Genomic DNA, 12,582 nt, shown 5'->3' with positions numbered 1-12,582 from the left:
TAATCATTTGCTAATTTGCACAAATAGCTTTTTATGTACTTTTACTGTTTTGAGTACTTTTCAAAATTGTGAATTATACGTAAGTATATTTTGGAGGAAGTATTGTACTTTTTTTAACTTAAAAAAAAACAAGAAACAAGCACTGAGTAAGAAAAAATAAGCAGAAAGGGAAAGTCCAAGCTTTCTGGCAACTACACTAAACTGGCCTGTACTTTGGATTTGACTACACATAGGAGTAGCAGAGAGATTCCACGTTTCAACACAAAACAGCTTTTGTATTTTACTTTAGGGAAAGATTATATTGCACTCTACACATCTCTTGGTTATCAAAAGTAACTACTCAGTGCTTTGACTTAACTTTGAGTGATGTACTTTTTATTTGATTAGATTTATATGCCAGTAGTTGTATTTCTACTCAAGTAAATTTTAACTGAAGTAACTGAACTGTTACTTGAGTATGATAGTCTTATACTTGTTCATTGTTTAATTTTGGATCAAAATGTTTTGTTTAATAGTGTTGTACAGGATTGTTTGTGCACACCTTGTGCCTAAAACGTGTACTTCCGTTATATCCAAGATGATTAAACCTTATTTTCAGAAGTAGTATTCTTTGAACGCAGTGTTTCCTACAGCACTATGCTGTCCCAGGGCAGGGGTCGAACACACCTGCACCTCTCCTCTCACAGTGTCTTCTTGTCACACCCAGACTCCCTCTGTAGCTCTGTTTTTGTGTGCCTGCTCAGTTGATAATATTCATTATTTGTACATTAAAGACACTTAAATTATATTACTTATGATTAGACAGTAAACTGTGGAAAAGAATCAATGGCACCTGAATGTGGAATTCATTTGGTTACTAAACAGGGCTTTTGAGGCCAGTCAGTGGCCCTTTCCATCTTAAAACCACCGTCTTAAAATAAGTTAAGATCAACTGGAAACTCCTTGAAGTCAGATCAGCCATGCTCCTTATTATGCATAACTCAGTTATGTTCTTTTTAAAATCAGATGTTAACAAGTCTGACTAAAATCATTTTTGAACCAGGCTATAAACATGTATTTCTACTGTAAAATCGCCATTTTGACATGGGGTGTATATTTGTCATCCAGTTCAGTTCCATAGCAGCCAGCCTTTAGAGCACAGGTGTCAAACTCAAGGCCCGGGGGCCAAATCTGGCCCGTGGAACAGTTAAATCCGGCCTGCAAGATGATCTCATATTTCTGTTATAACTGGCCCATCAGTATGAGGTCTGCAGAGTATAAAAGTGTGAACTTATCCTTAATGATTTAAGACATCCTTGTTAAGTCACAAAATCTGAAAAAGTAAGGAGTAAAAATATTTAGATGAGAAGTCAAGAATGTGGGAAAAGAAATTAATTTGTGTTTTAATTTCACGTTTTCAATTTAGCATCTCACGATTAGGACTTAACTTAGGATTTTGACTTTTAATTTCATACTTTTAATTTCATACCCCCCACCCCCCACACACACACACACATATGTTAATATCAGTGAAACAAGGTTGACAGTTTATGGTTAAAAAGGTCACCCTGTTAGGCCCTCAGGTTAGTCCTGAATCCAGAATCTGGCCCCTGCTGTGATTGAATTTGACACCCCTGCTTAAGAGGATACTCAAAGAACTGCAGTTTTTATGTCTCCATACTGGCTTGTTTTTCGGCCATTGAGGTTGCTGCTTTTTGGGGCTTGACAGGTTGGTGTGCATGTTGTTTAGGCATGCCTCAACTGATAGCCCATTTTTACATCAGATGACTTACATGTGTGTGTTCGATTGTTTTTTATGATTGTTTTTTGTTTAAGACATCACAACTCGATCTGTGAATTTATTGGAGAGATGTAGTAAACTTATTTCTCCTCTCTACTTTGCACACAGTCACGATGGAAATCGTATCATCATCACTGAAAGTTTTACAGGTACACTTTGGTAGCCAGTGTTACTCGGCAGCCAGCTTCAATGTAGTCTACATGTGGGAGACACTGGGATGTTTGTTGCACAGAATAAATAAAATGACCTTTGGAAACTCTTGATAGTGGCTTCACATATTTAAAATTACACAAGCATATCTAATGTCTTGTCTAACTTTAGCGATAGACTGTTTAAAAGGTTTTCTGACATGCCAAACTTTTCTTTAACAAGAGAAGACTGTAGAGACAAATGGAAACAGAATCAGTAAATATAAAAACAGAATTTATTGCTGAAAAAACATGGTGCTTAAAACGACTGCTATCAAGACAGAGGTGACAAATTTCCATTGATTTATAGTTTTATGTACACTTGGAAGTTATTTGAACACAAAACATAAATTATGTCATTTGCATATGTAATTTAACATGGAACCTTAGTTGATTTTGGTGTTTTTATGTCATTTTTTTAGAACACAGACTGAGACTACACAAGCATTAAAGACACAAACAACTTTTCTTCCATGTTACTCCATACAAACAAAAGATTCAAGCTTTGGCTTCAAATAGATCATTAATTTCGCTAAAGATGTTTTTCTTTTACCTGAAATGCATCAAAACTATATTATCCCTGGTATACATATTGTATTTGACATCATATACATATACTGTATGAACAAAAGTTTAATACTGTGCAAACTGCAACTGCTAATAATCCCTTAGGGCCAGCAGAAGGTCGATTCTGCATGTCTGTATTTACTGTATTTTACAGAGTCAAATTGTACAGTGAAAGCATGATTGGCACCTTTCTGTATACAGATGTGTGTGAACAGCATGTCTGCTCACCGACATGCAAGTATTGGAAACTATTGTAACTTTCTTATATTAAAAGCCAGAGCACACAGAGAAACTTCAATAACAATCCCCTTGATAAATAACATCATACAAGTTATTACACTTTGGGAGCCAGCTTCCCAACAACTTCTCTGTGATTACTGTATATTCAGCATTTTGGTTCACTCAAACTCCTGCATCCTTTCATCTATTGTGGCATCTTTGGTTAATACAGAAATTATGACCAATGTAGCGAATGTGCTCTGAGGAGTTTTGTGACACCCAATAGTCTTGGACAGGATCATACCTGGGAGAGAGGGCTTAGTTCAAACCCATTTACAGTGTCCATGGTAATATGAAAGAAAGCCCAGCCTCTCTTCAAGCCTTATCGGGCCTCTTCTTGTTGTTGTTCTTCTGAATCAAGTTATCCCTCCTTGACAGTCATGTGGGTCTTACCATTTCCCAGGAATGGGTGTACCGCACTCATACCAGCCAACATAAGTAACATGGGACTTCCCTCCAATCTCTCCAAAGTGCACAGGCTCCTGTCTCAGCGCTCTGAAGTACCCTGTTACAAAGACAAAGATGTTTTTTTTTTTTTATTAGTTTGGACATTATTAAAGATCTGCTGGGAGAATGATTTATTATTTATCAAAGTACCTAGCCTGCTTGGTAGCTGGTCTGCAAGCATCTGGGTGCCAGTCCTTCCATCCAGGAAAGAGTCTACAAATTGACAGTGGTCCTCACCATGTCCTGTCTGATCTCCTATGTTGTAAAACTTCCCTATAAAGAGGATATAGAAGGAGGGTTTTAGATAAAATTTTAGATTGTTTTGATTTAAGTTGTCAGACACAGACCACAGGCTTCACAAAGGTATAAAAATCTAGTTCTTTTTGTAGAAGCTTTCTTATTTTTTTGGTCAACATTCCACCCACAATAACCTAGAGGTGTGTTTCATAAATATCAAGTTCTTCTACGGTCATATTCTATCCTCTAAGTATACTTTCTAAAGCACAGCTATCCAGCATAAACAGGAAAGTTTGCACAGAGCTGACATTTTGGACATATAATGTTTTTAAAAGTGATTTGTAATTTGCTTCCGGCCCCTGAGGGGCCCTAAGCAGCTGCTTACTCGACCCTGCCAAGGACTTTATGTGTTTTTTTAATGCATTTATGATCCTAATGCTTTTATAGTGGATAGAGTGGGGAATCAGGAAAATGGAGTGACAAATGGCAAGCAGGAAGGGGGCCACAGATTGAGCTAGGACCTGGGCAGCTTGCTTGTAGGACTTAGGCCTCAATATATAGGGTGTGGCCTACCCACAAGGCCACCAGAGTTTATGTTAGTAAATAGTGAATGAACTTAAGCTTGTATAGTGATGTTCCCAGGCCAGTGATTTCACATCAGATACTAATTATGATTGCCTTTGGCCGACTAGTCTAAAGTCACGTAAAAACATTCTGTAAACCAACTTTGCACTGTTATGGTGTGAAGTTGGTTAATAGAGTGTGGCTAAAGCTAGCACTGCCGGCACTTGATACTCTTCGCAGGTTCACATCCACATTCCTGTGCTAAATAATGCCACTCAGTGCTTCAGTTTTATGTGAGCATAACCTGACACTGCCTCTGGTTAACTTTATTCTCATTTTCTACTTCAAAATAGCGCTGGTCCTAAGAGATACTATTGGTGTTATCAGTTCACCATTGTTTACGTTGGGTTAAAGAGTACTGTGGCAGTATGACAGTCGTCATTAAAGGGGACATATTCTACCCTTTATGTATATGAAGTTTATTTGTGAAAAAACACTACAGTATTGGACTTCTGCATGTCTAAGAAAGTCTGATCCCAACCTTGTACTTTTGGTGCTTAATTGTAAGTCTTGGCTCAGACTTTAACATTTAACGGAGTAATAGTGTGTATGCTTACTTGCATCACACCTCCCCTTGAAATCCAACTTATCAAAACACTTTATACCCTGTAGGTCACACTAATCCACACACACCTGTTGACTCTACATTTGCACATGGATCTATAGTTACCTAATGTATAAACAATGATGGGGATTCAGACCTATTGGTTTTTATTTGCAGGTTTGGATATCACATTCAGCCTTGGTGGAGTACATTCGAGTCTGAGTGCTCTACTAGTTCAGCATTGTTTCAGTCTTTATTTACCATTGAGAGAGTCACTCAGGTAGATTTTATATCTCAAGGAGTTGCAGAGTTGGATGCCAACAAATTTTCGGTACCAGGTTCTCTTCACGTACTGCTTTCCATTGCATTCGGAGTAGGAATCAGATTTAAAAGGGAACTGTGTCCAGATGGCATCTTTGCCTGAGAGGAAATCATTGGAAGCAAAGATTCATAATGATACTTGTTTAAACAAGGATACAAAGAGTTTAAACATAAAAAAGGTTACAAGGGAAGAGAAAATATATTCACCTGATACATTTTCACTCACTCGTGGATCAGCTAAAAACATGAGAGAAAGGTGCAATGAATAAAATCTTCAAAACAACTTAAATGAACAGAATTCATAAGAAATCTTCAATTATTGTGCAAGACAAACCCAGAATTGCACCGGAGCCCATTTGGCACAGTATTTACAATGTTTTGTCCCAATAGTTGTGCTTTGATTGCACTGGGGCAGGGAGCCAATTATGCAAGGCACTCTCCTCTAAGTTTTGTCATTGTAAGTTTAAAGACAAAATTTGATAAATCTGGGCCTGTGCTTTATCTGCTGTGTGACCGCTGCAACATTTGCTCATAGTGCTCTGATCACAACTTGGAAATGTCTAAAATAATCCTCTGAGGACATCTGTTGAGCTAAAAAGTCCCTAGAATAATCAGCCAGATCCTGGTGCCATGTTGAAATCATTAGAGTAACAACCGCCTAAAAGCCCGCTTTCTTAGAGTCGAACCAATCGTTATCTCTCTTTGGATTATTAACAATGTTCAGAATGGCATCAACATGCAGCCAGTTCAATCTTTTCTGTTAGTCTAAACACATCAGCATTTATGAGGACTCCTCTAATTGGAGGGTTTGTAGGACTTGCCTGATTCAGTGTTGAAAGACACAGGATCACTGGAGGGTCCTGTTCCCAGCTCATTCTTTGGTGTAACTTTGAATTCATAACTTAAATAAAAAAGAACAGAAAAAAAGAAAGCAAAAAGGCGTTATTCCAACTTTGAGTAGTTTTCAATTTAAATTCCTCAAAATCCCAGAACTGGGACACATTATATTTTTATGCCTTTGACAGCTAAGAATTGGTCACACACATACAAAGAACTGATGGCTATTCCACGTGCTGCGTTCAGATGTCCTGGCAAGAGTTTGGCTGGTGGTTGGGCCAGAAAATCCAAGCCCAGAGGAGGGTTCTGGTGAATTCTGAGACTCCAGATGCTGGGATCTAATTAAATACTCAGTGACCCACTCCACCCAAATTTCATCAGCTATTGTGTCGCTTCATTCATTTTGAATATGCGGACCAAATGTGAGTCATCACATGGGCTGAAAGAGTACGTTGCAGTGCCTTTTAATACTCTTGTCCTCTGTAAGATTTACGGTTAGCCTCACTAATGTACTCAGCCAGTAGTGCAAGCATACAGGATTTGTTAGAGGTGCCCGTGGAGTTTTGTTTAAAACAAACAAAAAGTAATGCGTACATTCTGTTTTACTCATCTGATGAATTGTGTTTATGCTTAAGGTCTCAAACACATCATGACTGCATTTCCTTCCTCACAAAACATTTGCAGAGTCAATTATAGAAGGAACCTGCATTGTTTACATTTACATCAACCAGTAAAAAGTCTTCCTCTCTGCTGCACATTGGTGCCATTTTAAAATGGTATCATTTCTTGTTGATCAGAATTGGCAGGGATGTGCATCATGTCATGAATAAAAAAGAAAACAGTGAGAAGTTCTGTATTTTTGCAGGTGCAAACTTGTTTTTGATACCAGACTTGGTCATTTAGATTGTTGGATGGCTACTCGAGAGGCCAAGTTCAGTGACCTTAATGAGCTGTTGTAATTCTTTGCATACCGATACAGTGCCTATAAAAAGTTCAATCGCTTGGATGATCTACCCTTTTATTTATTTTATAGATCAGTCATGGTCAATATATTTATTTATTTTTTTTATTCATTTTTTAATTTTTTAATTTATTTATTTTGACAGAAAAACTTTATGGTCGAAGTAAAAGCCAATTTATTAAATGTCAATTAAACAAAAATATGTAAGGTAAAGTAAGTGATTGCATAAATATTCACCCCCTTTAAAGTTACTGGCCCAATTCACCAGATGTCCAGCCAACTGGTGCTAGAAGTTTCACAGTTAGTGAAATATGGATCACCTGAGTGCTGTGAGTGTGTCTCAAGTAATTGTAGTATAATGACAACTGTGTCTGGAAGATCCAGTCACTGGCTAATCAGTATTCATGGCTACCATTACACCATGAAGTCAAAAGAACACTCCAAGCAACTTTATGTCATATTTTCATTAAATTGACATTACTTTGTAGAAAACTGTTGTCACCTTGACATTACAGAGGTATTTTTGCATTTGTTGGTCAAAAAAGCTAACTTATTTTAACTATGATTGATTTATAAAATCAATTAAAGGGTGAAAACTTTTTATAGGCACTGTGAGTCCTCCTCTGTCACTTAAAATAGCCACAGCACTTGTAATGCATGGCTTTAGCCAGAATCAAATCCAACACTTTGGGTTAAATAGCAAAAATAGCCCTTGTTGAGTCTTACTGAGTTGATTTAAAGCTATATAGAGTGTTTTCCAGTGTAAACTTAAAGTATTGAGCATTTTGATACTGTATTACTACTGGGAGTTCCTCACTTTTGGCACAAACCTGAGTTAGAATTTTAAGAAACCCCAGCTTTTGGTGTATTTACTCCAGCTTCATTTTTTTGGGCCCAGAGCTCACTCCCTTAGCCCAACTTATTGAATTTCTATCACAACTGCAGGTCAGTCACTGTGGGACCTTGAAGCAGTGTCTTAATATGGAAAATTCTGGTTATGAAGCCTGAGGGTGGTTCCCAAACTTACACATTAAGAGTACCTGACTAGTTGGATGACCAGAGAATAATGTGCCGTGGGTCCAGTTTTTGGCTGGCACTTGCCTGCTTTCTGGCATGAGATTTTCCACAGCTGTGTGTGTCTGGTTGGTTGTCAGTATAGACACCTCCTGTCCTTTTGGTCCTGTAGTGGTGGATACAACTTCATACTCTGAAAAAAGGAGCAGGGATATAGAACAGAAAGTGATGTGAGAAACTGTGTCAGGATGATAAGCTTTGGGTTAAAATGGATGTGGCAATCGTGCATCCACAAAGTTATTTTCCTGTGTCAAAACTAAACTTATGATATATGAAGATGTTTCTGCAGTAACAGTGAAGTCACCCTCTTGTTTGAGGAGAAGTGCTTTGAATCTTTTAAAGATTTTTTTTTTTTTTTTTTTTTTTTTGCTTTTGCCATCTTGGCTTTATGGGGCCAGATTCAACCATATTTGGTTGACAAGTTGGAGCTGTGGTGAATGTAAAAATTCTAACCAGACTATGAGGTGCCATGGTGTTTATTTTATTTAACTTTTTATACAGAGCAATCTAGTGGGGGTGAACTCGAGCCCAAACAGGCTCCCAGGCCTTCCTGTCATCTTTCTCACCTCTTCTCTCCTCTTTTTCTTCCAAAGTTAAGAGATGAGGTGGAGGTACAGTATACAGCCTAATATGGTGGGAGTGAGCTTGAGCCTGAACATGCTTCTCAGCTTGACACTTCTTTCCTTTTATTTTTCTTATCTTTTTTATTTTTGTATCCTAGCTATCCCTCAAAGGTAAGAGACAACAGGGAGGTAGAGCATACAGCCTAATAAGGTGGGGTAAACTTTTGCCTGAACAGGCTTCTTAGCTTGACACATTCTCTTTTTCCAGTCTTATCTACTCCAATAAGCAGGAGGTAAAATATACAGACTGATATGGTTTGGGTGAGCTCTAGCTGAAACAGGCTCAGCTCCCCTCCTATTGTCTTTCCCACATCTTCTCTCTTCTCTCCCCTTTTTCTCCTGAAATTAGAGATGAGATGAGGGGGAGGGAGAGTATGCAGCCTAATACAGTGGGAGTGAGCTTCAGCCTAAATAGGCATCTTACCTTGGCACTGCTCTCCAGTTATACTTTTTGACCTCTTCTGTCCTCTCTTTCCTTCAAAGGTAGGAGACAACAGGAAGGTAGAGCATACAGCCTAATAGGTGGGTTGATCTCTTGCCCAAAGAGGCTTCTCAGCATCGGGCTGCCTACCTGTCCTCTTTCTCACCTCTTCTCTCCTTATTTCCACATGAAGTTAAGGTAAGCTGAGGGTGAGCTGTAGCCTGAGCAGGCTTCTTAGCTTGGCACAGCCCTCTCCTGTCCTCTTTCTCAACCCTTGTCTCACCTTATTTCCTCATGAAGTTGAGACAAGGGGGAGGTAGGGCATACTGCCTCAAAAGGTGGGGGTTATGTCATACCTTGACAGGCTTTTAGCTTGGCACTTACTTTCTCATTCTCTTTCTCACTTTATTTTTCTCTTCTGTAATGTTGGCACTATGAGTTTTTGTTTGTTTGTTTGACTTTCCTACACAAGGATGCAACAGTCCACAATAAGTGTGATGGGGAGTGAGAGCTAGCATGGGGGGGGGGGGTCCTCTGAACTGTCAAGACTTTACATGTTGGTGTCTAACATCAAAAAACCTTGGTGAAGTGAGGTGCCTCATTGGTAACCCAAGTGAACTGTTGGTTCCTGCTGCCCATCTGGTTCCATGGTTGGGTTCTTGGGGCCTCTTAGAGGGCGTGTGTATGTAGTATTACTACTATCTTACCGGGAGCTGGCTTTTAGAAAACGTGGGTGTATTAAGGGTAAAAAGGCTGTTTGAGATTTCTTGGCCAGTAAGAGCCATGTGCTAGGTTACATAAGTAGAGCAGAAACATTGGAATGAATGTGGGGTGATGGGGATTCTTCACTGAATGTTCATCCTTCTCGTCACACCATGTGTTTTTGTGTTTATTTGAAATCAAGTAGAAAACCTTAGGTAACAGTATTTACAAAATGAGTGCTGTGCAATGGAGAAGACTTCAACAATTTTGATTACCAGTGGAGTTACCCCCCTGTGGTCATGGATGCAACTTTCAGACACATCCAAAGGCTGCCAAAATACCTCCTCTTTTATGCAGTAAATGCTTGCAAATGTGCTCAACAAGATCAAAAATCCTTACAAAACATGGGCCCTCATGTAAGTCATACCTCGAGTTTCATTGTCAGATTTCTGCCAGTCGAGAATGACGAAAGATGGGCAGCCCTCCACAGTGACCACAGTGAGATTGGAGGGAGGTACACGGGGAGGACCTGTCACATTCTGATCAGCTCCTTCTTCATCAGGGAAGTAAGCAAGGGAGGAAGTGATGGAGCATGGCTCATCTGGCTTCTTATCTGTCTTGTAGATCACATGTGGAGCTGAAGGGTACAATAAAGACAGCAGTTATTAAAAAAATAATTGAGTAACTTTCTATTGGTGCTTATTTAAATACAGTATTGTTGAGTAGTGTTGCTAGAGAATTAACAGTGACGATATTAAACTGGTCAAAGAAGCCTTACCGACGAAGCGCTTCTTGCCCATGATGTCTACCTCAGACGCAGGCATAGTGCTGAATATGGAAGAATTTTCATTTATGTCAAAGCGACTGCCTGAAAAAGAAACAGAAGCAAGAAGCTGGGTTCAGGTTCATGTGCCAGAGGTCTCTGGCAGCTCTTCTGTCCTCATTTTTACAGCTCTGGCTGAGGTCAATCACCAGCCAGCACCTAGCACCTGGTCTGACTTGAACTTCAACTCTTTGTCTGCCTCCTAATATTTTGTATTTCATTCTTTCTCAAACTACAACACACCTGCAAACTGCATCGCCAGTGTCTACCAAGTATGACCATGTGCACGCATTAACTAAAGGCAAACACTTTACTTTTTCGAACTTTTCAGGAGTAGCTTGATTTTTCCAGCAGGTGTAAAGCTTTTATGATAATGAACCATTGCTTTCCTCCTGAGATGCATTAAAAGTTGATTTAGTCGTACTGTTTACTGCAGGGGCGGAGGTGGTTGTCTGTTGTCTGCGCTCTTGCTTCGGTTTGGCTGTGACCATCGGGAATGGCTTCAAGATGGACTCCTTCTCTCCTTGTTTCAGGTCCATGGGTTTATCTAAGGACAGATCAGGAGGAGGAGGAGGAGAGATCAGCTCTTCACTCTCATCATCTGACTCACAGTCATACACAGTTGTGATCCATCTGCTCTGGCTATCCTCACTGAGCAACTCAGTGGCCTTTCCTTGCTGCCGAAAGATCAGAATTTGCTTCTTGAGTAATCTCTTTGGTCTTTAAAGAGGAAAAAAGTCTGCCAGAATACTTATTCTGGGACCAAAGATGCCCAGATGCTTAGTGCTGTGCACAGACACATACACAAACACTGCCGTTGTGCATATAAGTACACTTAGAGAGTCCAGGAAAACGCCTTTGCAACAAGACCTCAAGCTGAGTTGTGTGTTAGATGAATGCTGCTTTGTTAAGTAAACACATCCTGATTCATAGATAGCATTTTTTTAAAGTTGTTAGCTTTGTATTGGCAAAAGATAGTTGAAGACCGTGGTTCTTGGACCATGATGTGTGCACCAAAGCATTGCAGCAAGACTTGATAATGTGAAAATATGTGTAGTAGAACTATAGTTGAATAAGTTTCATGTGGGACTAATAAATAAACAGCAGTAATGTCACGCTGCAAGGCAATGAAGCATGACTTGAACAAGATTAGGTCAGGCAATGAAACAACTGAGACAAAAGATGGCCACATTTTTAACACAGAGAGGAAGGAAAACAAGTGTTAACCAAATAAGCAAGCCATATCTGCCAATGGTTCGGATGCTTAAATAAATGCCTCAAATAAGGGCATTTCCCTCTCTTCCTGCTGGCTGAAGCCTATTAACAAACCCATCCTTTGGCATCAAATACTAATGCTTTGTAATGCCCTTTTTTGGTGTCTCATTTAGACATTGAAATAACATGCTGTACCTCTAAAATATATTTGGTTTTTATTATTTCCAGCCAGGGATGACAATGTTAAATGGCTGAAAAAAACACATTGTTAACCAAGACATTACATGGGTCCTGCATCTAAAGGAAGAGAAGTGGTAAAAGTTTGACAACTTCAAAGCCTAGTAGGCCCTGCCTCTCCATGCCTGCTCTTTAGTGCATACAGGATAAGGTGCAACAGTGCCAGTGGTCAGTGCAGCCAGTGCTGTTCACTGTTCCTCACCATGGTCACTAGGTTTCCCCACCAGGTTAGGTCTCTTGTTGACAGGAATAGATGGACGCAGCACTGCAGAAAACCGTGGGACACAAGAGTCATTTTTAGATTTACAACCACATTGAAACAGAGCAGGTGGTCAGCGCTGAGGAGGGGATACAAAACTGAAAACAAGTGTAGTCAGTTAATGCAGAAGTAGAGGCGTTTGTAGACTCAAAGACTGGTATAGATTAAGCAGGCAGAGGACTGCAGTTATTCTGTGTGCTGAAAACAAAGAAAATACAACAACAGACTTATTACAAACAACAATAAAGCACATAAAAGCCAAGCAGATCGCATGTGATTTCTTTGTGACGTGCTGCTACAGAGCACCACAAAGGTCTATGACTAATGAAAACCATGTCAGTTCAGTAACCTTGAAACCATAAAGTGGTACTTCAACCACTTACCCAGAAATCCCCCTAAGAATAACTCTGGAATTTAAAAATCCTTGTTGACTCAGAATCAGG

At 39.5% G+C, this 12,582-nt stretch overlaps 1 protein-coding gene and 1 long non-coding RNA gene across 4 annotated transcripts in view; one reads left to right on the top strand and one right to left on the bottom strand.

The window, feature by feature from the left end:
* Positions 1–12,582, top strand: part of LOC121522134 — a 100,767-nt gene that overhangs the window by 486 nt on the left and 87,699 nt on the right. The window lies entirely within an intron of this gene.
* Positions 2,211–12,582, bottom strand: part of LOC121522133 (target of Nesh-SH3) — a 45,617-nt gene continuing 35,245 nt past the window's right edge. For all 3 annotated transcript variants that reach the window (XM_041806247.1, XM_041806249.1, XM_041806248.1), the window contains 10 exons: positions 12,083–12,145; positions 10,853–10,975; positions 10,384–10,473; positions 10,033–10,242; positions 7,887–7,992; positions 5,809–5,888; positions 5,195–5,224; positions 4,928–5,086; positions 3,412–3,534; positions 2,211–3,319 (listed from right to left, as the gene is read on the bottom strand). In XM_041806247.1, the coding sequence (XP_041662181.1) occupies positions 3,204–3,319; positions 3,412–3,534; positions 4,928–5,086; positions 5,195–5,224; positions 5,809–5,888; positions 7,887–7,992; positions 10,033–10,242; positions 10,384–10,473; positions 10,853–10,975; positions 12,083–12,145 (1,100 nt within the window). In that variant the 3' untranslated portion in view covers positions 2,211–3,203. The remainder of the gene's footprint in view (positions 3,320–3,411; positions 3,535–4,927; positions 5,087–5,194; positions 5,225–5,808; positions 5,889–7,886; positions 7,993–10,032; positions 10,243–10,383; positions 10,474–10,852; positions 10,976–12,082; positions 12,146–12,582) is intronic.

The sequence above is a fragment of the Cheilinus undulatus genome, linkage group 15, assembly GCF_018320785.1.
Source record: "Cheilinus undulatus linkage group 15, ASM1832078v1, whole genome shotgun sequence".
In the NCBI taxonomy this organism is placed as follows: Eukaryota; Metazoa; Chordata; class Actinopteri; order Labriformes; family Labridae; genus Cheilinus; species Cheilinus undulatus.
This window is presented reverse-complemented; position numbering and strand designations above follow the sequence as displayed.